Source organism: Cynocephalus volans, chromosome 11, assembly GCF_027409185.1.
Source record: "Cynocephalus volans isolate mCynVol1 chromosome 11, mCynVol1.pri, whole genome shotgun sequence".
NCBI lineage: Eukaryota > Metazoa > Chordata > Mammalia > Dermoptera > Cynocephalidae > Cynocephalus > Cynocephalus volans.
The window spans coordinates 64,128,289-64,151,019 of NC_084470.1; the positions used below are offsets into that span (position 1 = coordinate 64,128,289).

At 43.9% G+C, this 22,731-nt stretch overlaps 1 protein-coding gene across 2 annotated transcripts in view; it reads left to right on the forward strand.

The window, feature by feature from the left end:
* The window catches only part of CACNA2D3 (calcium voltage-gated channel auxiliary subunit alpha2delta 3), an 828,419-nt gene that overhangs the window by 357,986 nt on the left and 447,702 nt on the right, over positions 1 to 22,731 (forward strand). For both annotated transcript variants that reach the window (XM_063114014.1, XM_063114015.1), the window contains exons 6-8: positions 11,574 to 11,705; positions 20,277 to 20,337; positions 20,430 to 20,580. In XM_063114014.1, the coding sequence (XP_062970084.1) occupies positions 11,574 to 11,705; positions 20,277 to 20,337; positions 20,430 to 20,580 (344 nt within the window). The remainder of the gene's footprint in view (positions 1 to 11,573; positions 11,706 to 20,276; positions 20,338 to 20,429; positions 20,581 to 22,731) is intronic.

Sequence of the window (22,731 nt, forward strand, 5' to 3'; positions counted from 1 at the left end):
TCTGTCAGTTTGAAATACATCTCAAACTGATTAAATAGTCCAAAATTATGATATAAAATCTTCAGCATTTGTATTGCTAGAAGATCTTTCTGAATCCGTTTATTTTTAAAAATATGAAAATAATAAAATTTGGACTACTTAAATTTTAATAAAATATTTCCAACCCTTTACTTAAAAGCAAGTTCTCATTTAAATAATTCTGGCTAAAATCTATAAGTCACTCTGTCCTTGAAGATTTTTGGAGCTCCACTTCCTTTTTTGAAGGCCTCTCTTTGCCGTACACGCGTACGTCATTTCTGTAACAGCTGGCTTCTTTCTCTCTTCGTGCACTTCCTATTAAATATGTATGGCCTGGTTGGTTTTATTTTAGTGTCAGTAACGTTTTCTTCTTTTTCATTGTCATTTGTAGCATGTAATCTGCTGGAGTTGCAGCTTTATGTCCCACAAAACATTTTTTCTCTTCTTTGATATATATATTTTTTGCATACCAAGGATATATATATTTGTTTTACCTTTTGCACTGAACTTCCCTTGTTGGTCATTCATAAAGTTCCTTCTATCCGCCATGCAATTTTAGAATGCTCAAAAAATTTCTTATATGCCAAAATGGTATACAAAAACTTTACTGCCAAATTTAAATTCTTCAATGAATTAGTCTAGGTTTGGTGAAGTCCTGGGTCACCTGGGTTTTGTGGCCTTTGAGATGGCTCCAGGTGTTTGTGATCATACTGGAAACTTGGAGGAGATGGTTTGGTGCCCTTACCTTCCTCTTCCCACCAGTGACATCTTGAATTTCATTCAGGAATCCAGCTTTCAAGGGTGCTGGGCTTGAATTCAGATCCAAGGTATAAAGGGGGAAAGCAGATCAGCATGCCCCATTACCCTCCTGTGCTGACTAGATCAGGATGGGTGTACAATAGTCAAAGTCAGTGAAAAGTCAGGAGACATCTGAAGTTATATTCTGTTCCTGGGTAGGGTGGGGAAAAGATGTGATAAATGTAAGTGCTACAGCAATTTGGTGGCCCTATAAGGCTGTAGGGCAAAGAGCCAGGATGTGTGAGAGGAAGGGTCTGAGGATAAAGCCAACCTTGTAGGATGCAGAATAGAAAAAATGATAGAAACCATGTCTTTGCTGAAACCATGTGCAACATCTGGATCAATTTCCCCTTAAAGCCATTCCTGCCCGTCATCTTTTCAGTACTATGGGCCGGTATTTTAAAAAATACTTTGAATAGGATGTTTGAGTCCTTAAATTGGAAAGATTCCCAAGTTGAAGAAATAGAGAGTGCATTGACATAATGACCCCACAAACTCTCTCAAGTAGCCTCCACTTAAGCAATTTAGTGGATTAATTCATGTTCTCCACATCTTCTCCCATTAATAAAACACTTTGATTGGTGTCTAGACATGCTGAATGCCCATGTCTAGTAAACGGCCCCCAATACTCAAAGTATTCTAAAGTCCATGGTCCAACATGCAAAGATTGGCCAAATGTTAGAAGAAGGTGTTTAATGTATCATTTAAAAAATGATTCCTTGCTCTAATCTTGTTTGGTTAACCAACTAACTGCACACCGTAATCACATCAGAGATCAGCATACACACAAACTGTCAGTCAGAATCATTCTCAGTGAAATGGGGTGGGTTATAAGTGGAGTGCCCACCCATCCTCTGGTGTGCCTATCACAGACCCAATTTTCACTAATTGTTCCTATATATTAATTAAAAAGACCCATTTTTACTCTCAAAAGTGGTCCAGTTTGAATGATAAACTATATGGTCATCCTGGTAACAAATAATAGAATTAAACCTTTACCCTTTCATTTTTCATGAGCCATTTCTATGACAAGAGGAAGGGACCGACCTTCAAGTACTTGTCCCTGCCACTGAGGAGTTAGGAGTTAGTATATATGAGCTACAGAAGGTCCATAAAAGAAATCATTTGGTCTCATTTAATTTGGCTTGACTGCTAGTGTTCAACAAGTCAAATAAATAGTTGATAAAAGAATTTTTAGGGTGAATGAGGTCCAGTGGAAAGACAGCTGGAGTCTCCTTGTTAATAGCTTTTGGCCAACACTTTTGGAAGCTGGCATCATTCCTAGTGTACATCATGCTCTTTGGAAGCAGTTTACACTTCAGGGAGGTTTACAGCCTGTGGACCTTCACGTGAAATTGGGCATCAAGAGCAAATACCTGTAATGTTCTAGCTATGTAAACCTGGTCCCCTGGCACTGTGTCCATCAAAACCCACCCGGGCACAAAATTGGCTTCCTCCCCGGAGCTCTGTGAGGGGTGGGTCTTTGCTACGATCGACTCACAGCAGACATTGCCCACTTCTTGGAATATCTTTCCAAGCTTTCTCAGGCTTACTTCTGACTCCTGCTTCTACTCTCCTACAGTGTCGATCTAGAAATACCCTTGGCTGTGTGACCGCGTCTACATTTGCATGTTCTTGGGGCTGAATGGCTTCAGCAGTTTATGAATTTCAGAGCAAGAAGACATAGAGAACGTATTTATATTTTATTAAAGAAAGCCATTTTCCTTATATGAGTCATGTGTTCATATGTCACTTCCCTTCCCACACAGAGGCCTGGACACTGTTAAGGTTTCGGTGTGGAGTTACCAAGGAGGGAACTTGCTGGGAATGCTGATGAGCAGTGCTGCTCGGAGCCCTTGGGGAGGCCCTTCCCCAGCCCAGTCTTCTGCGAGCCACACTCATGACTTCATTCGTGTCTGCCCAACACCTGTGTGATCACTTTATACTTTTCTTTAGATTAAATCACTCTTTATTTTCACCTAAATAAATATAGCCACATTCGGAGCAATGGATTTTGAGTAACTATGAGTTAGCTGTGTTGGTTAAAATTTCTCTAACATCATGAGATACCTAACTACTAAAATCCTTAAAAGGTTCTTTTTTTTTTTCTTTGAAAGTTTGTATGTCTTCTACCTTAAATTACTTGCCTCGGATGCATTGTGGTGTGTGTGAGTGTGTGTGTGTGGGGGGGGGGTTGGGAAGTGCTGAGGGCAGGACAGAAGCCCCTTTCTATCCATGGTTCAAGCAAGAAGAGATCAAGATTTCTTTATTCTGTTTCTGCTGCACTGACTCTTTGTAGCCCAGACCTCTGTCGGCAACATTCCATTTGAAAAGGGGTGCTCCTTTAAGGTGAAATGACCCTATTACTAGACCTGACCATTCTGATCCCCAAACTCAGTCCATTCGTTAGACACCACTTCTTCCTCCAACCCACTTCCTTCAGTTGCAAAAACCAAAAAAAAAAAATCCTGGGTATCTGAAAGGATCCTGATCCAGGGAGGGATTGTGTCAATACCTCCTTTACGATGACCATCCCCATCCCCACTATGACCACTTCTGTGTGGCTTGTTAAATCAGTGGCAGCATATTGTGGTAGGACTTGAAGTTGGAACATAGCACAAATGCAGGCTTTGGCCCTTCTCTAGGTTTACCCCTGGTACCCCTTTCGTTGGGTCTTGCCCTCAGGCTGGTCCATCTTCCCTTCTTCCTCACTCAGAGCTCACCTTTCAAACCTGTCCACCTGCCTGGTCCTTTCTCACCTACAAACTGGTTTTGTAGGCTGGTGCCACTTTGACAGGTGTTAGAAGCAGTGCTGAATACAAATTCCAATTATACCTCAATAAAGCTGTTAAAACAAACAAATCAACAATGCAAATTCCTTTCCCTGACCCCACATCCTCCAACCCCCATCTCTCTTAAAGGCCAGACTCCAGGCTGCATGTTTTCTCTCCAATATAAATATGTCTTGTATCAGAGTCAGGAGAAGCAATTCTTGGCCTTTCTGTTGAAGACAAACAGCAAACTTAAACTTGGCCCCATTTCCTTTTGTTAATGTCCACAATCCGCTCATCTGTTTCCCTGCCTGTGATCTCAGCATGCAGAGCTGGGCTGCAGTAGTGATGTGGCTTCTGCCGCCCGCCTCCCTCCCCGCAGCCCTCTGCTCCCTGCGCCTCCCCAGCCTCAGCCCCAGCCTTCTTTGTCCAGTCCCCAGCTCTGTGTCTTCACACCAGTGATATCCCTGACAGCTCCTTAATTGCTACACATATTTGTACAGTTTCCTGGCAATTATATTTCAGACCCTGTCAGAGTACCTGCTAGCCTGGGGCTGTGTTTATATTAAATATCAATAAAAAGCTGATAGCATCAGCCCAAATGGCAGGCTCACAAAATCATATTTTCCTGAGAGTCAGGCCTGTCTGGAAGATGGAAGGAAGGAATGTTTAAATTTCTTTCTGTCTTCTGAGAGGTTAAAATGAGAGGAGACTTTCTGAGTTAATATCAGGAGTGGGCTAAATGATGACAACTGTATATGCTGTAACTGGGTGTTGTCCTTTATTGCATGTGACTTGTCCTAACATCAGTTCTCTCCAGAACTGGTTCTTTTGTATGGCTCCCCATGGAGCATAGAACAAGGCTTCAAATACCATAGAAATTTTGTTAGTTCTAGTTGACTGAATGGGTAAGAGTTTACTTGGCTTTTCTTTGGGGGGTGGGGTTGGGACAGAAGTCAAGGGTTAAGTGGCTCTGAGCCCCACCCCATCCTCCATCCCACATCTTCCATGTCCCCTGCACGGCCCTCCACCGGGGAGACATGGAAAGAGAACATAAGTCCTTCAGCACTAGCAGAGTCTTCCTAGGAGCTGTGGGCATGATGGAAGGTGAGGGGTGCAGGGCAGCTGGCCGTGGAGACACATAGTAACACCCACCAAGAAAGCCTCCACTGAGGTGCCACCACCTGCAGGTGGGCGGTCGACAATTTCCCTTTCTTCTCATCTGCATTCCGTCATGGTGCTTGTGCTGAACTTCTGTTAGTTGGAGACACACTGGAAGATTGGCTTGGAGGGATGTGCATTCTGAGAACTGTTTCAACAGAGAAAGTTTTAGACAATAAATCTGTGACACTCAAGCTGTTTGGGGACAAACTCTTCCCTGTTGAAGTCAACAGGATTTCCCATTCATGCATGATCTAAGGAGCATGCCAGCCCCCCTGATCCGCACTTTAGCTGATTTTCCCATAGTGGAGATACTCTGGAGTATTGTTGTTCAGGCTTCCTGCTGCTGGGACTCTCTGCTTGGATGCTGTAGAAGAGAGCTTCAACCTCTGGCACAAATGCCTGCCTTCAGAGTCCAAAACTTGGACCAACATGTGTTTGGCAGGCACGCCCCCTCTGGACAGCACTGGCTTCTCTCACTTTGCCACCTAGTGCAGGCAGCTTCATGTCCTCCTTGAATGACTGCAGGAACCTCTAAACACTCCCCTCCACCCACCTGTCCCTGCTTGGTTACTCTCCAGATGGCAAAGGTGAGTGCATGCACCTACCCTCACTTAAAACCCTCCAGGGGCTCTCCACTGTAGAGCAATCTCTGCTGCTTTTGAGACTGAGGGCAAACTGCAGACCAGGATCTGCAAGGCCCTGCTTGGTTCCCTTTCACCCCACTTCCTACCCCAGGCTCCTTTTTATTTCAGGCATTTAAAGTTGCTTCGGCTCTATCAGGACCAGTCTGCACTGCCCCTGCCCCCCATGCATATAAATTCTGCAGATTCCAGTTTCCTCCACTGGACTATGTACTCCGTTGGGTTAAAGACCGTGTTCGATTTTGCTCATGGCTTTATCTTCAAATCCTAGCATATGCTTGGCACACAGTAAGCATTCAGTAAATATTTTCTGAATGAATGAATAAATGCATACTATATTCAGTAAAGGTGCTAAATGCATTTGGAGATATTTGAAAATTTGACATGTTTGTACCCTTTAAATGGGCTGTCCCATAGTATTAACTGCTACCATAAATGAAACAAGAAAGTAGTTACCAATACCATAAATGAAACAAGACAAGAAAAAGAAAGCCTCATGGAGGGGAAGTGGATTTGAAAAGCAGTCATGAGCCAGATCAGAATGGCGTGGAGCCTCAGACAGTGGGGTGTAGTCTGTCTGTGATGGGTTATCCAGAACCCCTGATGCTTCTGGAGCAGGTTAGGCATTCTGGCTGTGGCATTTAGCACAGATTTTCAAGCAAGATATTTGAGTTTCAGGGAGTGTTATGGGAGACTTGCAGGCCTGGCATCGTTCTAGTACTTGCTGGGGGAAAAGGATGGCTCTGTGCTCACCCTGTTTCTGAATCTCAGATGAGTTCTGTTCCCCCCCACCCCCCAACCAAGCAAAACTTCAGAAAAGCAGTGGGCTCTGGTTCTTCAGCTGTTTTTTAGAGACTGCAAGGGTGAATTAGTTAATGGGGAAACATCACATATCAAATGAGGAGTTTTAAATTAGTAATACCAGCTTAACTACAACTTATCAAATGCTGTTTTAGAATCAGAAGTGTTTTAGCTAAGATTGCATGTCTTGTGAATGTGCCCTCTGCACATTGACTCCAAATCCAAGTGCTGATGGTGATCAGCTAGCCTCACCAAGCTGCCCTGCAACACTGAACCTGAGGGGATATGCCAGGGAACTCTTGGAAAGGGGCTCTGACTCAGTTCCCAGCACTACCTTTATCCATCCTGTCACTTTTAACTCATGCACATGTCCCAAGTATCAGTGCAAAGATGCCATGTAAGGGCCCCAAGAAAGCCTGATTGGAGCCCCCTCCCCAAGGGACCAGACACTTTGTTAATTTGTTGGCAGCTGGGGGCAGACAGCCTGCCCTGAGCCACATGTCACCTTACCTGGTCTCCAGACTGCACCTCCCGTGTCACCTCTCCCCCCAACCCCTGTTTACTGTCTGATAGGTAGTAATAGAGTGCAAGGCCTCTGTTCAGGCCCTCTGCCATCTAGTAGTTTGTACAAAGAACTTAGCTAACCTCTGCCTTGGGCAATGTAATGTACTGGGGTAGTGGACTTCAGAGCTTTGAGGGTCAGTTTCCTTATCTGTAAAATGGGGCTAGGAAGATTTGTTTGTAACTGCCTGGAAAGGATCATGCATAGTATATGGCATACTGTCTAGCACAGTGAAGTCAAGCACTTTGAGGTAACAGGTTGACAGCATCTAGAGCATTCTCTGGGATTTGCCAAGCCATTTGCTTCCCAACTCTGTCCAGAGTGGTTCAGTGTTGGGCCATGAATCCTTTTCCTTCTGGTCCCAGGGCTGTCAGAAATTGGCTCCAGCTTTGTGAAAAGCAACCTGCATTTAATATCTAGCATATTACTAAGTTTAGAGGAAGGGTAAATGTTTGGCAAATAAACCTATTTTATAATTCAGCACACATTAGATTCTTAGATTAGACAATTTTCCAGTAGATATGTTTTTGATCATTAGCATAAAAACTATTCATTAATCTATGATCTATTTAGAATGAATGGGAGAGATGTCATTTACTTGCTGAAATGGGGGAATGTGAAAACTATCCAACCACTCTCCTCTTGAATCTGGTCCAACATGCAGCACTGGAGAAAACTCCTGCGTGGGCTCACTCTCATGGCTCCCTGTGCCTGGTATAATTTCATATCCAGGAGGTGCACAGCTTCAAAAACCTTTAGGAAAGCCTGAGATCCTCCCTCAAGCCTTTTTTCAAGTCAAGGAAATACCTGCCTTACAAGGGCCACACTTCAAAAACTCTGTATAGTCTGAGCTCAGTCCTTTCTCTTCACAAACTGGTTTTTGGGTAATGGTGGTTTGTCTGTAATTCTACACAGGAGACCTCATGTAGCCAGGTGAAAACCTGAGGGTAAAGCACAGGTGAGAGCAGTTATCTGGGTGGAAATAAAAGAAGGAAACTACAAAAGCTGTTTGTTGTTGACTCACTTAATACGTTACAAAGACAGATCAGAGATGTGTGAGATGCTCTTCAGATACAAATCGCAAATGTATCACAAGAGTGGCTGTGGGACTGTTACTCTCCAAACATCTGCTAGTAGTCTATTTAAGTAAAAGCTGAACATCTGATCTGTTCTTGACTGGCATCAGAGATTATTTAATGTCTCAGAAGGTAGAGGAAGCAAACTGCTATTTTTAGGCTTCACATTTACCAATATGAATAATATGTTAATACGGATTGGATAGGAATGTTGGGGAAAATGACCATGTTATCATGGAGTTCACTTTATTCAACAGAGAATACTGGGCATTGACACATACACTAGACATTTTTAATTCAGCATAGTGCATCGTGGGTAGGACCCATTGACAGAAGTCAGGAAGAACAGTAAGCTCGTAAAAATATAATCAATGTTAAAATCTGAATTTTTCCAATAAAGAGAAAAAGGGTAAAGGCCTTTAAATATCCTTCCCTGGGTAAAAATCCTGCACTTATTAAACTCATATTGTAAAAAGAATATGTGCAAAGCGTGAAATATGGATATATCGTGTAGGATAACTAAGAGAGTGTGTGTGCTGAGTTGAATAGCGGCCCCCAAAAGATATGTCTAAATCCTAATTTCCAGTACCTGCAAATGTGGCCTTATTTGGAAATATGGTCTTTGCCAATGTATATAATTTAAGGATCTTGAGATGATCATCCCAAATTTAGGGTGGAGCCTAAATGTCTGGTGTCTCTATGAGAGAAAGAGAGAGGGATTTGACACAGAGATGCACAGAGCAAGGCCATGTGAAGACTGAGGCGGAGAATGAAATTATGAATCCACAAGCCAAGGACTGTGAAGGATGCAGGCGGGCACAGGGTACTAGCAGAAAGGCATGGAACAGACCCTCCCTCAGAGCCTCCCGAAGGAGCCAGCTCTGCCGAGACCTTGATTTTGGACTTCTTGTCCCCTGAACTGTGAGAGAATAAATATCTGTCATTTTAAGCCACCCAGTGTGTGGTATTTTGTTACAGCAGCCACAGGAAGCTAATACAGTACATTAAACCTCGAAGAAGATTAAAGGTGGAGATGGAAGCCAATGCTCAGATACATAAATCTGACTCCTGAAGAATCCTAAAGAAGCAAAGGGGGCTTTTAAACACATTTTGAAACAAAACACAAACAAGGAAAAGGGTAAGCCTGCGACTCAGGAGGATGCTGTCCTTTTCACAAGTGACCGCAAGAAAACAATTCGACTCAGCTACCACGACGGAACGTCAGGTTGGGCACTGGTCCACACCCCAGCCTGCCCTCTGTCTTCTCCTCAAGGGGCAGTGGAAGGGGCTGGGGACCTCGATACGTGGGTGAGATGGGCAGTACTGACCAAGCCTTGGGTTGCTTCACGTCCAGTCTCTCTGTCAGTGATGTTGGGAAAAACATTTTTAACTTGCCCTTTTCCAACCCAAATACCTAGATGACATCCCCATGTAATTTTTCTGTTTTTTCCTGTCTCTTAAATGACTGTAACAATGGACAGTTATTCAAGATTTTCTCATCTATTAGAATTGCTTGCTAAGCAAGCTTGTGAAATCAATTACACTGTGAGTATTTTACAAGCCAGGGGAAGTGTGATTTCAGATATTTAATCAAATGGGTGTGTGTAAAAACACAACCCCCTTTTTAAGTAGATGACATTTTTTGGTGATTCTACTCCCCTTTGTTCGCCAGGCCCTGGGAAAATTGAAGCCCCCTTTTCTGGAAGAGGCATAATTTCAGAGCAAGGTCTGGTGTCCAAATGAAGTGGGTGAAAAGATCCTCAGACCATGCAGTTCCCTTGCTCTTCTGAAGGTGTCCACAGTTCCACAGGGGGCAATCTTAGGATTCTGGGGCCACCTGGAGGTATGGGCAGCCTGCACTCAAAGAAGCCACACTCAAGAAAAAAGAATTGTCTCACTGGACAAATCCCAATTGCCACACTTAAGAAAGAAGAATTATCTAGTTGGAAGCTGTTTGACTCCTTAACATGTTGAGACAGTGAGCTAGTAGAATGGAATTTTTGCTTCTAATTGTGGAAGGTTTTTATATGACACCAACATAATTGAGGCCATCGAGGGAGGCAAGAACCATGGATTTTTCAGTGTCATTATTGTATTTTCGTCTTTGTGGATTAATTTAAGTGGCTTTTGCTGGTAGGAGTGAGTCACAATCATTATTATCAAGCTTGGACAGGAACAATTAAGAGCTCCATTTTCTAGGATTGAGAGGATAAAGTCTACCTAAAATTACTTTGTGGTAAAAGGTTGAATCGGTCATTTTTCACTCTCCTAGGCTATGATGTGGTTTATTATGGTTTTTAAGAGTTAGAGCATTTACTCTTGAGGTGGAAGTCAAGAATCCCAATCACCTAAGTGATCTGAAAAAAATAAGGCAGGATAGAGGTAAGACAATAAGACAGGACACCCTGTCTACCAGCTGGGTCAGGTGCCATTTCATGGGCTCTGCCTCAGAGCTGACCACATGGACATCATGGGACAGCCGGCTAGAAGGCCAGGCCACCGTGGCGGGGCAGGGGACACTGGAGACAGTTATGGGTTTCCTTGTCAGCATACCTAATTTATATGACTAATCCTAGCATTGTTTTGCTCATTGGTTTATGATGCAACTTGAGGATGGGAGTGACCCCATCTGTCCACGTCCCTCCTGTCTGTGTAGTACTGAGGAGTCTCTGGAATGAGGATGCCTCGGTGGGATTGCTTTGACTTGAGGAGCCAGTGCAAGACCCTCCTCCTCCTGCTGCTGCTGCTGACATGCTCCTTATGCCATCCTCTCACCCTCATCATACTGGGGCTTGACAGGTATTTCCCCTCTTAGAACAGAACATTGCTTCAGGTGGCATCATTTTAAAACAGGGTCTTCAGAAGTTAAAAAAAAGAAAAAAAAAGGTGGACTGTTACAGAGCATCCTCAGCGATCCACCTTGCTTCAGCCAGTGTGTGAGAAATTCTTGTCTATTCTTTTTCTTTGCCCTACTTCTTATCTATGAACAGAAGGCAAGGTGTTATCTCTGGGCTGCCAAGAGTGAAAAAAAGGAGATTTGCTAATGGGATTGCAGGGCAGAAGAGTGAATGTCTGTCTCTTTTATCCATCTATCCATCCATCCATCCGTCTGTCCATCTGTCCATCTATCCGCAAAAGTTTTTTAGATTCTCTGAGTGCTGTCAGAAGAGTACGGCAGAAGACCAAGAAGAGGTGGCCTCTGCCCTCATGGAGCTCACACTCTGCTGAACAGAATAAGTGGAGAGATTTAGTCACATGTTCCCAATTTACTTGTTTATTTTTTTTAAAAAGCCAACTTCTAAGTCTGGGGTGAAAAGAACTAGAACAGGGCTGTGTTGGCTTAGGTCAGTACAGTAAGAGGAAACACATTCTTCCTGGTTTTGATGCTGACTTTTGGCTCATTTAGGGGAAAGGAGGAAAATAATGCTAAGACGGTCCTCATTGCTTTCTTAAGAACTGTGTGATAGTAAAAGTTACAAAGGAAGGGACGTGCCTTTCAAATAAGGAGCCATTGGTCAAGGCTTCTGGGTGGCTTGGAGGGCTGGGGCAGAAGGGGAAGCCCTTGCGGGTGGATTTTCCAGGAGCGAAACGTTTCATGATCTCTACCTTTCTTCATGACTTCCGGCAAGATGGGCTTTGTGCTGATATCTGTCTGCCATGCTGTGTGGGATGCCAGGGGCATCTGTTTCCCTTTGGCTTCTAACACGCTTCTTCTCTCTCTCTACCTCCCTTTTCCTTTCAGACCCAGCAATCGTCAATGGAGTGTATTGGTCCGAATCCCTAAACAAAGTTTTTGTAGATAATTTTGATCGTGACCCGTCTCTGATTTGGCAGTACTTTGGAAGTGCAAAGGGCTTTTTTCGGCAGTATCCAGGTGAGTATTCCTGCACTGACAGCTATGATTCAGATTATTGATCCTGTAATATTTTTCTTTAGGGCTAAGGGTAAAAGTTTTTTCTATTCCCTTAGAAGAATATGAAAGATTAAGTTCAAATCTATTATCAGGGTGCAGGGGAAGAATGGCAAGATGGCATCTGAACATGTGTGTAACACACGGCATTGACCCCAGGATCCTCTCTGGACCTGCCGTGGCTTTGGCATCTTTCTCAACAGAGTAATTCATAGAGCTGCTACCAAAATTGCAATTGGGTGTGAAATGTACCATATTTAATCATTCTGGACAAGTGTTTGGTTTTAGTACTATTACTACTGCTATTATTATAGTAATAATTGTTATTGTTACTAAGGGAAAAGCAAGTCATACTTGGGCAGAGTTAAATTCTGATTAAAATGTGTAAAAAACAGAAAATTGGAACTTGGGTTTCCCCACCCCAGAGCTGGCTCAGCTTGGAGGAAGAGGTTGAAATGCCAGAGCATGCTGATGGCAGCAACCCCTCCACGAAGGCCCTCCAGCAGCACCCAGCGCGGGTGTGTCAGAGTTTGTCCATCATGCCTGGGAACAGGTGTTCCTTCTGGAGCCTTCCCAGGCCTCTGCTTTGCAATAGTATTTTAATTCTGGCTTGGTTTGAATTTTAATTAAAAAGGGAAGTTTTAATTTTGCTTACAAGTTGTGAAAACAGGACTTGGGGCTGCAATTGTGCCAGCATCACAGCTGTAGAAATTAACAAGCTCAACCTAAAAGAAGGAAAAAAACACCCTGCATAATCTGGGAGCAATTAAGTGAAGTCTTTTATGTTTTCATTAAGTAAGACTAGGCACCTGATGTCTTCCCACTTTGAGGCACAGAGACTGCTGGCCTCCGCCTGGAGGAGCTGTTTGCCCTACGCACGGCATCTGTACCTTGAGACTTGCCCGCCAGGGTGTCTGCTTTGCCACATTATCCAACATCTCCCAAGAGCCATGTTCAGCAGGGCACACACGCTTCCTCCTGGAGCTCACAGAAATTTAAACAATAAGCATCCTATTAAAGATAACGTTATAATAAACAGTGGACTATTAAAGTTCCATTGTCACCAAATTGCAATCTCCTTGATACACTCAACAGAAAACAAATTTGCTGCAGATGTTGCTGAAATGAGAGCAAGTTCGGGAGGCTGCTCTGTGTGGGAAGCCATGGGGCATCTAATTGTCTTACAATATGGCATTTAGATGAGGGTGGGACAGAAAGTAGAAACCAAAAGTTATCTGTCATCACTGCCAGCAGGAAGCCCTTAAACTGAGGTCATCAGGACATTGGGAAATAAAGGGAATCCTCATAAAGGGTTTATGTAATAGGGGAGATTAATTTACATTCGAGGTTTTTATCAATCTCAACAGTCGGCTCAGAAGTGCTTACAATTCTTTTGTGACATTTTTGGCAGGATTTTGACTTTGTGAAATGTGTATATCTTTAATACGTTAGTAAAGACATGGGTCTCAGTCCTCCAAAGGTGTTTCACTGCCCTGATAAATGTAATGTGGTCACTCAGCTCTTGTTTCCTGGACATAATGCGATTGGAAGAGTGATCATGAGCATTTTTGCTAGGATATTTTCCTTTTCAGGATGCTTCTTTCCATTTGTAGAGCAGTAGGATATTATGAATCAGTGGTAAATGTGCATGTCCTGAAGTAGAAGGAATCTTTCTTCATTATTGCATTTGTGCATTCTGAGTTCTGGCTTCATACCAAGTGCTGTGTGAGCCCTGAGGATAAAGTGGTGAACTAGACAGAAGAGGTCTCTGTCCTCCTGAAGCTCTCATATGGGGAAATGCATTTATTAGTACTTCAGCTGCAAGTGACAGAAGCCCAGTTCAACTAGGTCCAGCAAGAAACACACGTATTGGCTCATGCAGTTTGAAATCTAGGGAGTGTGCTATTGGGGGGACATGGCCGGATTTCAGTACTCAGCAATGTCACTTGGATTTTGAATCTTTCCTTCCTTCTCTCATTTCCACCTTCCATTCTGACCTTGTTTCACTGGCAGGTGACTCCTTGTGATGGGGAGCTTGGCTGCAGATTTGTGGATTTCTCACTTAGGGTCCCAGGGGAGGAGAGAGCATCTGTCACAATAGTTGGAACAAAAGTCCAAAGATTAGCCTGGTCTGGGTCACATGTCCACCACTGAAGCCAGGGGGACCAGACAGTGGGTAGGGTCAGTCATCTGAAACCATGGGACTAGACAGGATTACTGTGGCCTTGCCTGGAATGGAGTCCTAAGGGAAGGGGCATTGCTTCACCATGGGGAAAGAGACAGGTGAACATCATCGTGGTATAGTGTGCTTCATGCTAAGGTGGGGGAGAGAGAAGGTGGTGGAGGGTCACTGAGAAAGAACACCAATCCCTTTTTCTCAGGGTGGGAGAAAAGAGTTCCCAGAAGACTTTCAGTAATCATTAGCCTAGAAGCATACCTGTGATGATGACGTCCATTTCTGCATGGATTCACGCATAGGCTCCACAAATGCAACTTAGGTCCTGTGGGCATGTGACAACTCCCTCGTGCTATCCTAAGGAACTTTATGCTGTGGTGGAAATGTTCTGTATCTACTCTGTCTAATGTGGTAGCCACTGGCTACTGTGGCTATTGAGCACTTGAAATGTTCCCAGTGAGGCTGGGGTACTGAAATTTGAATTTTATTTAACTTTAATTTAAATTTGAAATTAAATAGCCACATGTGGCTAGTAGCTACCATTTGAATAGTATAATGCTATAGGAATCAACTTTTGTAGTCTGATACCCAGTTTCCCAGGTACCAGTCTTATTGTTCAGTGCCTGCATTGCAAAAGGGTCTCACTGAGCAGAGGACGGCAGTGAGGCTCTGTGGTTCTCACCTTATAAAGAATGAATTCTAGCCTGAAATCCTGAGCCATCAGGCTTCCATTCCTATCTCCTCTACTAGAATGTCTGCCCCCAGGAGGAGAGACATTTGTGTTGTCCCTCACTCTGTCACCAGCAGCAAGAGTAACACATCGTAGGTGCTCAGTATGTATTTGTTGAATGAGCGAATCACTGAGTAGATCAAATTCCACCAGGTCTACTGTCTCCCATCACACCAACAGTAGCAGCCTTCTCTCCTCAGATACAATAGAGCTACTGGCTCGATGGGGAGCTGGTTCCTGGCTGCAGTCTGGTGGAGGCTTGGTGACCCAGCAGGGAGCTGGCACAAATATAGTATAGAGCCATAATCCCTTTCTTTTCCCATTGATCCCCTTTCTCCAAGTCCTCCTAGGCAACTGCCCTTCCCATCATAGTGCTTGTTGAGTCCCGGACACTGGATATCCTCTTCTATTGGCCAGTACCTCAGGAGGCCTCATGACTATCTCATTCTAGTTAGTAGGGTTCCCCAGGCTTACCATCTACCAGGAAGCAGAGTATCATACCTGCACAGTCAGTCCTTTTCCTGTGAGGCTTGACCACTTCATCATTTTATAACCTTCTGTGAGACGTGATTTCTACCTGCTCCTGAGTGAGGCCAACAGTGCTAGTTCATCCTTTATGTCTGGCCAATTGTTAACTTTATCCAAAATTGCATGGCTGGCTGACAGCTCTCTGTACCTACTTGTCCTTACCTACATAGAGAGAAAACTGTGTCTATACATCGTGGACAGGTCAATATCTAATCAAACACGGGACACCAGTTAGGTGCATACATGATATTAAGAAGCGTCAGTCCCATCCCCAACATCAGACTCCCACTCTTCTAGTGCCACGTCATGGGGGCTTGTGCATCCAGAAGGCTTGATGACCACAAAGAGAATTGATTTTCTTATCCTTGTGCCATGATTTGGTTGCCATAGGAAGGTGAAAGCTGGTTTATAGCTATAGCCATGAAGAAGGAGATAGCTAAGTAAAGAACTCCCTTCAAGTCTGGACTCATGCTGTTTGCTAGTTTCACGTTCAGGTTCTGTGCACAGCATTACTTTGTGTTCATTCTCTTGCCCACCTTCCTCACAAGGCTCAGGTTTGGTGATAGGGAAAGTGTGATTAGTATTAGGGTTCTCTTCCTTGGCCAGCACAACGATACTACCCAATAAAAATGATAAAGGAAAATCATAATTCATAATTTTCATAGCAACTCTCTTGTCACATACTCATGTATCATTGTGCATAATCTTTCAAGAGATTAAGGAAGATGGCATTTGGTTGAATGAAGGAGCTCTTTTTAGAGGAGTGCATAGCCAAGACATTTAAAGGCCAAATTTGACTCTGGCTCAACTCACACTAGATTCTAGAGCAGATATTTTAGATCTAATGTTACACTGGAAGGTACATATTTACACTTAAGATTATGGACCAATTATAATTATGTTTTGAGGAAGCAATTGGGCAGCACCTATTCAGTTAGGGATAAGCCAACATGACCTACCTCTTGATTTTACTTCCTTTCTTTCCACATCATTCTGGACTTTTTGCTTTCAAATAGGGAAGAGAAATGCCCTGTTGCAATGGGATAGTTCAAGTGCGAGGTCGTGGAGCTGGTTTAGATGTCATCGGCAGTGCCTGGGATGCTGCATGGAAAACACTTTGCACTAAAGAGAGAAGAGAAACAATGGGCTAAGGCAGCCTTTACTGAGGTGGGGAGAAAAGGGGAGCTCAGAGCCAAGCAGAAATAAATCCAGAGGGCAAAAGATGTTTAGAGTTTTACTGTGCTATTTCTTGTAGTCCTTCATAGTTGTATTAGTCTCAGACCTTGTTGCCACATGGAATTATGTCAGTGGCATGAGGCTCGACCTTCAGACAATCTTGTATTGGGCTCTGCTCTGTTGGCCCTACTATTCATTTCCATGTGCTAAAAGAGAACGTGAAGTCATATGTTGTCTTAGATGAAATTAATTTCCTTCCAATATTAGTTTGTAATGCCTCTGGGAGAGAAACTGTGGAATATAGTAATGTTGCACAATATTTTAAATACACTCACAGTTGAGCACTTGCATTTGCAGTTGAGATTTCAACATTATTTTCAGTTTCACCTATGGATCTGCCAACGTTCTAGAAACCCTCTGAAAGCTGTGGAAGGCAGGCTAGCATCACTGATGCTGACGATGGAGCATAGAATGCCTTGGAGAGAAGGCAGGATGGCAGCTAGCTGTGCTACGGAGCTGCGTCGTTCCACTCCATCCAGCCTGGGTGGGATTCCAGAAGGCACACTGGCACTTGCAGAAGTTACATGGCTCGTAGGGTGCTTCTTGGGATAAGTGACAATTCCTTGTATCTCAACGATTGAAGATGAGCCAACTGTTCTTCCTCTGAGATTTGAAGTTGCTTGAACATTTTCAAAATATCTGTGTGAACAAAAAGTTATATACTAAAAAGTTGTTATATCCTGGGAGAAGGTTTCCTGAAGTTTGTCTCCTAACGCATTTTTCTGTCAGATTCTTGGAGGAGGAAGGGCTTCATGGTCAAGTTATTTTGGCAAATACTGTGTCGGGTGTCCCTGACATAAAAGGAATTCAAGATGCACTTGAGCAGATTAAAGACCTTCAGATGTTCCTCCTGTGACATAGAAACTCGTTTTGCTTTTGTTCACTTAAGTCATGTTAACATTCTGTAACTTCTCACAGAAATGCCCATGTAAGGAAAGGAATGACGGCGTGGGAGTTGGAAGAACAGGTCTCAGTCCTAACGGGACGCCTCAGGAAAATCTGAGGATTTTGGCACAGATGTCAGGATTGGGCAAGACGATCCCCCAGGGCTTATCCAGATCAGACTTTGAGTCAAAGTCCGATGGTTATTGTAACATCCAGGGCAGCCGTGTCTGGAACTGCCTGGAGGTACTGTCTTCATCCCCCCACTCAATGCATTCCTTGTGTCCTGGCAGTGAAAGGCCTGGGCCTCCAGTTCCTGCTGCCACGTGGGCTCCTTTCCTCTGGCATGGACATTCTCTGTGCACGGCCACACCAGCATCCCTTCGGTTGCTTGAACTGAGGTACTCTTCTCAGCCTGGGGACCTTTGCACATGTTGTTCTCTCTGCCTGGGGTTTCTCCTCTACCCTGTCACGAGCCCTCACTCTTGTTTAACAAGTCCTACCCATATGTAGTGGGTTGAATAGTGTCCCCCAAAATTCATGTCCACCTGGAGCCTCAGAATATGACCTTACTTGGAAACAGTCTTTGCAAGTGTAACTAGTTAAGTTGAGATGAGATTATACTGGATCAGAATGACTGGTGTCCTTCCCAGAAGAGGAAGGGACACGCAGACACAGAGGGAAGACAGTGAAGTGAGGACTGAGGTGGAGGTTGGAGTGATGTAGCCGTCAGTCCAGGAACACCGAGGATTGCCAGGACTAGCCGAAGCTGGAAGAGGCAAGGAAGGATCTTACCTAGAGCCTTCAGAGGGACCATGGCCCTGCTGACACTTGATCTTGGACTTCTAGCCCCCAGAACTATGAGAGAATACATTTCTGTTAAGCCACCCAGTCTGTAGTACTTTGTTACAGCAGCCCCAGCAAAGTAATGCACTGTCATTTTGCTTTCAGCTCAAAGGTGCCTTCCTCATGTTAGGGATTAGAATCGGCTTTGTACACTAACATAGCATCAGGTACTTCTCCCTTGTGGCATCTCTGGTACTTGTGGTTTCTTATCTAGAGTCTGCTTCCCTGCTGATTGGGAGGCTTCCTGAGGGCCAGCACGAACCAGACCCATCTTTCTCAGTCACTGCTGTCTGTCCACCGACTGGCAGAGTGCTTGCCCATGTGATGACGATTGTGACTAGCAGGCAAAAGGCTCTGGGTCATTCCATTTGATCCACTTTCATACTAGAGTTATATTCCTTACTGGTTTTCCCAGCAGACTAATTTCATATAAACTTTTCAAAAAGCACCAAGTTTCAGCAGAGCCTGGGAAGAGTTACAAACCCATGTATAAGAAGGTGGTCTCAATCCAAAAGGAGATCATTGAGCATCATTAATTCCTTCTCCCAGGCCCCGACCTAAATGTTGGGGCCATAAAAGAGAATAATGTATTTTCTGCTCCCTGTGGAGCACACAGTGATGGGCTGTGATGGGGAGGAAGGACAGCAGAGCCAGAAAATGGTGGTGGGTGATTGCAGTTTATGCAGGTATGGCCATGATCTGAGAACACTCACAACAACTCAACTCAAGAAGTATCCTCTGAACACCTACCATGGCCTGGCACATTTAGAAAACAAAAAATAAAAAAATTCTCTTTACACTGGACTCAGATTCTTTGTGGAATTATGCCTTGGAACATTTCCTCGCCTCCCCAGGAATATGATTTCGCTGTGTCAAGACTGTGCCATCCTAACTGTATGTGGCTTTACACAAAGCAGTGTGTCAGGTATGTTTTAAATAAACTGCATTCTTGTCCCTTGGTGTACAATATTGTGTCAGTTATATGTTATCTTTATTACCTAATGGTCTTCAATTGGCAATAGCTTCCCATACTTCTATTTTCTTATTTCTTATAGGGAGCTGTTTAAATTAGGCACATGTGCAGGTGGGAAATGTAGGTACAAAGAGGACAGAATGAAATATCTCCTTGCATTCCAAACTGCCATCTCAGGGTTCTCTGTGTAATCATTCAGGGATGTTATCTTCAGCGCATGCCTGTTAGCAGCCCAGTGTGGTCTGGAAAGCTGGCCATTGTTAATTGGAAAGGAGGATCTTAATGCTACAGTCTGAGTCAGGATTTTCTCCTGTGGAAATAATTTTTCATTTTTATTTTCTTACCTCCACAGTTTGTTTCAAACCCTCCATTCCTAAGCAGTACTGATGGTAGAAAACAATGGTTTTCTATCTTACTTTTAAGCAGCAAATGCCTTTCATTTTAAATGAAATTATACGCTTAGAAACTAAGTCATAGCGAATGTCACTGTTGGATATATCCTGACTGGTTTGTAGACCACGAGACTAAGGATGATGGATCTGACCTTACACATGGGGAAAACTCCCCAGGCTTCAGGACCCCAAATTCAAACTATTATGCAGCATAATTAGAGCGTTTTTATTTCATTTCAATGTGGAAAACCAGACCAAAATTCCTGGTTTTAAAAACAGGAGTGAGGAGAGAAGAGACCTGTGTATATTCTGAGATGGATGCGTTGTATCATATGCTTCCTACCCCCCCATGCTGTAGACGTTACTTCACCCAGGTCCGAGGGTGGAGTCTGATCCTGCCCAGAGGTCTATGAATGATGCCACCAGGTCCGATGACTTGCTGGCTGGTGAGAAATGGCCTTGGCTACCTTTATCATCAGCTACGGAAAGGGGCTGGTGTCACGTCCTCTTTTGAGGAACAGCATGATACTAACATAATTTCCATTCTCCAGCAGGTCTTTGGAGCAACTGAGCTACGGCTGTGCTTGCTATAGGGTTACAGCCCATGAGCTCTTCCCAAAGTTGGTGATGGAGCATGTGATGAGCTCTAGGGTTGGTCTTTGCATGTGATTTTTCACCCTGTCCGTTCAATCAGCAAAGCAGAGCAGCCTTAAAATGCTGTGAATAAATATTTGAAGTCCCTGGGTTTCTTATAACCCCATTTTTCTTCTAGGGATTAAATGGGAACCAGATGAGAATGGAGTCATTGCCTTTGACTGCAGGAACCGAAAATGGTAAGCAGTGGTTAAACCTCTCAGTTATTTTTTAAAGAAAAAACTTGAAGAGAGGTGAGGATTTATTTTTACTTAATTTTCCCCTGACCTAGGTACATCCAGGCAGCAACTTCTCCAAAAGACGTGGTCATTTTAGTTGATGTCAGTGGCAGCATGAAAGGACTCCGTCTGACGATCGCGAAGCAAACAGTCTCATCTATTTTGGATACATTGGGGGATGATGACTTCTTCAACATAATTGCTGTGAGTGCAGCCGTTTTGTGTTTTCTTTGCACTTTGGGTTCATTTTATCTTTTAGCAGCAACCAGTTAACATTGTCATTGCTATGGAACTCATGTCATCTACATGCCAGAGGTCAGTCCCTTGTCAGTTCACTGAATCATGGACAGTGGAGGGACTTTTGGAGAATGGGAATGCAGCCCAGCCCATTCCCTCTTTTAAGCTAGCATGTAGTCATTGTCATCTGGAGGAGTAGCACCAGATTTGGTATTCCTGGGGAGCCAACCTTTTCAGAACCTTGGGGAATAGACCTAGCAAGATTTTCCTTAAACTGATAGAGTTTCTCACATGGAGATTAAGTTAGATTAGCCTGATGATAATGATAGTAGTAATAATAATGATGAAATGACTAATACGTAAAGAGCAGTTTATGGCTCACAGAACACTTTATCTCAGTTTCTGAAACACAGGTGGCATTTATTAGGCACCGACTGTGTGCCTTACTCCTCCTGTTTGTATGATCTTTGTTTCTCATAGCAACTCCAGGAGGTAGAAGGTGGTCTGGGCATATTCTTAAGTGATGATGCTGAAATTAAGAGAGAGTCAGTAACTTATCCAAGGTCACATGGCTGGGAAGTGGGAGATCCAGGGAGCAAGCTGAGGCCAGGCAGTTACATGTGGCCTGGAAACAAGAACTTGTTCAACTTTCCATCTCCAGTTCCTTTTCTTCTTCTTTTCAACTCTTTGGGATGATTTTCATCCTATCCCTTATGTCCCTCCCACTCTCTTTCCAAAGACTGACTTCACAATGAGCCTGATTCTCTGCTGTGAGTGCTTAACCAGGTGCTCATGTGTGCTGCATGCTTGTGCTTTGCCATCCCACCTCTATTTGGGACATGATGTGGTTGCAGTAGGTGATGGAGGCAGCGTGGTGAGGGGGACAGAGCATGGGTTTTGGAGCCAGGACTAAGTTTTGAATTCTTGCTCTGCCACATACATCTGTGTGTCTTGGGGCAAATAACTTTAATCTGGGCAACAGCCCTCTCAACTGTGAGGGACCTTGTTGAGCATAGGGTTGCTGCCAGGATTATCTGAGCTGATGCACCAGTGTCAGGCTGGTGCTCAGGACTCTCTCAGCCAGTGTTAGGATATGAAGTAAGATGGTACTTTGCAAATGCTGTTCCTGTGGTCTGCAGGCCTTCGCCAGACCCTTGAGCAGAGGATCTAGTCTCGGAACCCTGTATCTGGGCAGCCTTCCATGTGGGCATGAGACCCACTTGTATTGGCTAGGCAGAGGACACGAGTGTTTAAGTGACGCTGGGATTGCAGAGCAGATTGCTTGAATTAGTGTCCTGTCTGCATGCTTCTTCTGATGAGACTCTCAGAACAGAAGGGCATGACTGCAGTGAAACATGATTTATAGGGAGATTTTTAAAAGCCTTGAAGAGGAAGGGGAAGAGCAAGAGAATAGTAAATTCCTTGGAAACAAGGGTTAGTCTTGTTCATTCATGGGTGTATCCCCAGCACTGAGGACAGTGCTTGTGAATAGCAGGAGTTTAAATGTTTGTTGAGTGAATGACAGCAGCTGCCATCCATAGAGTGCCCACTGTGTGCAAGCCTGTTGCTAAGCGTCCTCTGCAGATTATTTCACTGACCGTTCACCCCAGCTCTGTGCCATGTGGTATGGAGACAGAAACACGAAGTGGTAGACGTGCCTGTCTCAAGGTCACACAGCTAGAAGAAGTGGCACCCTGAGACTCAGACACTGTCTGACTCTTGTAGGTGATGTGCTCAGCCATCACCTCTGAAATTATGTGGCCCCTGGACACAGTTCTTTGGAAGGAGACTTTCAGATGGTTAGAACTTAGGGTTTTCTGACCAAGAAAAATTACTCGAGTCACCAGCCTCATTGTGAATATGTAAATGTGCCCAATCCCCACACATCCTGAAGCATTTGCAGATAAGAAGCAGCTAATTTGAGACTATCTTTCTTATTAATCTTTAATTACTCATTACAGAAGTATCAGAAATTCGCATAGGAAGAAGAGCTAACTAATTACATCGTGAATCCTTTATCAGTCAGGATTTATTGTTCTGTTAACAAAACCCATTGATTGAAACAATCTATGTAAGTTCATTAAGATCTACAAACAGCGTCAACTCAATAATGAAGAG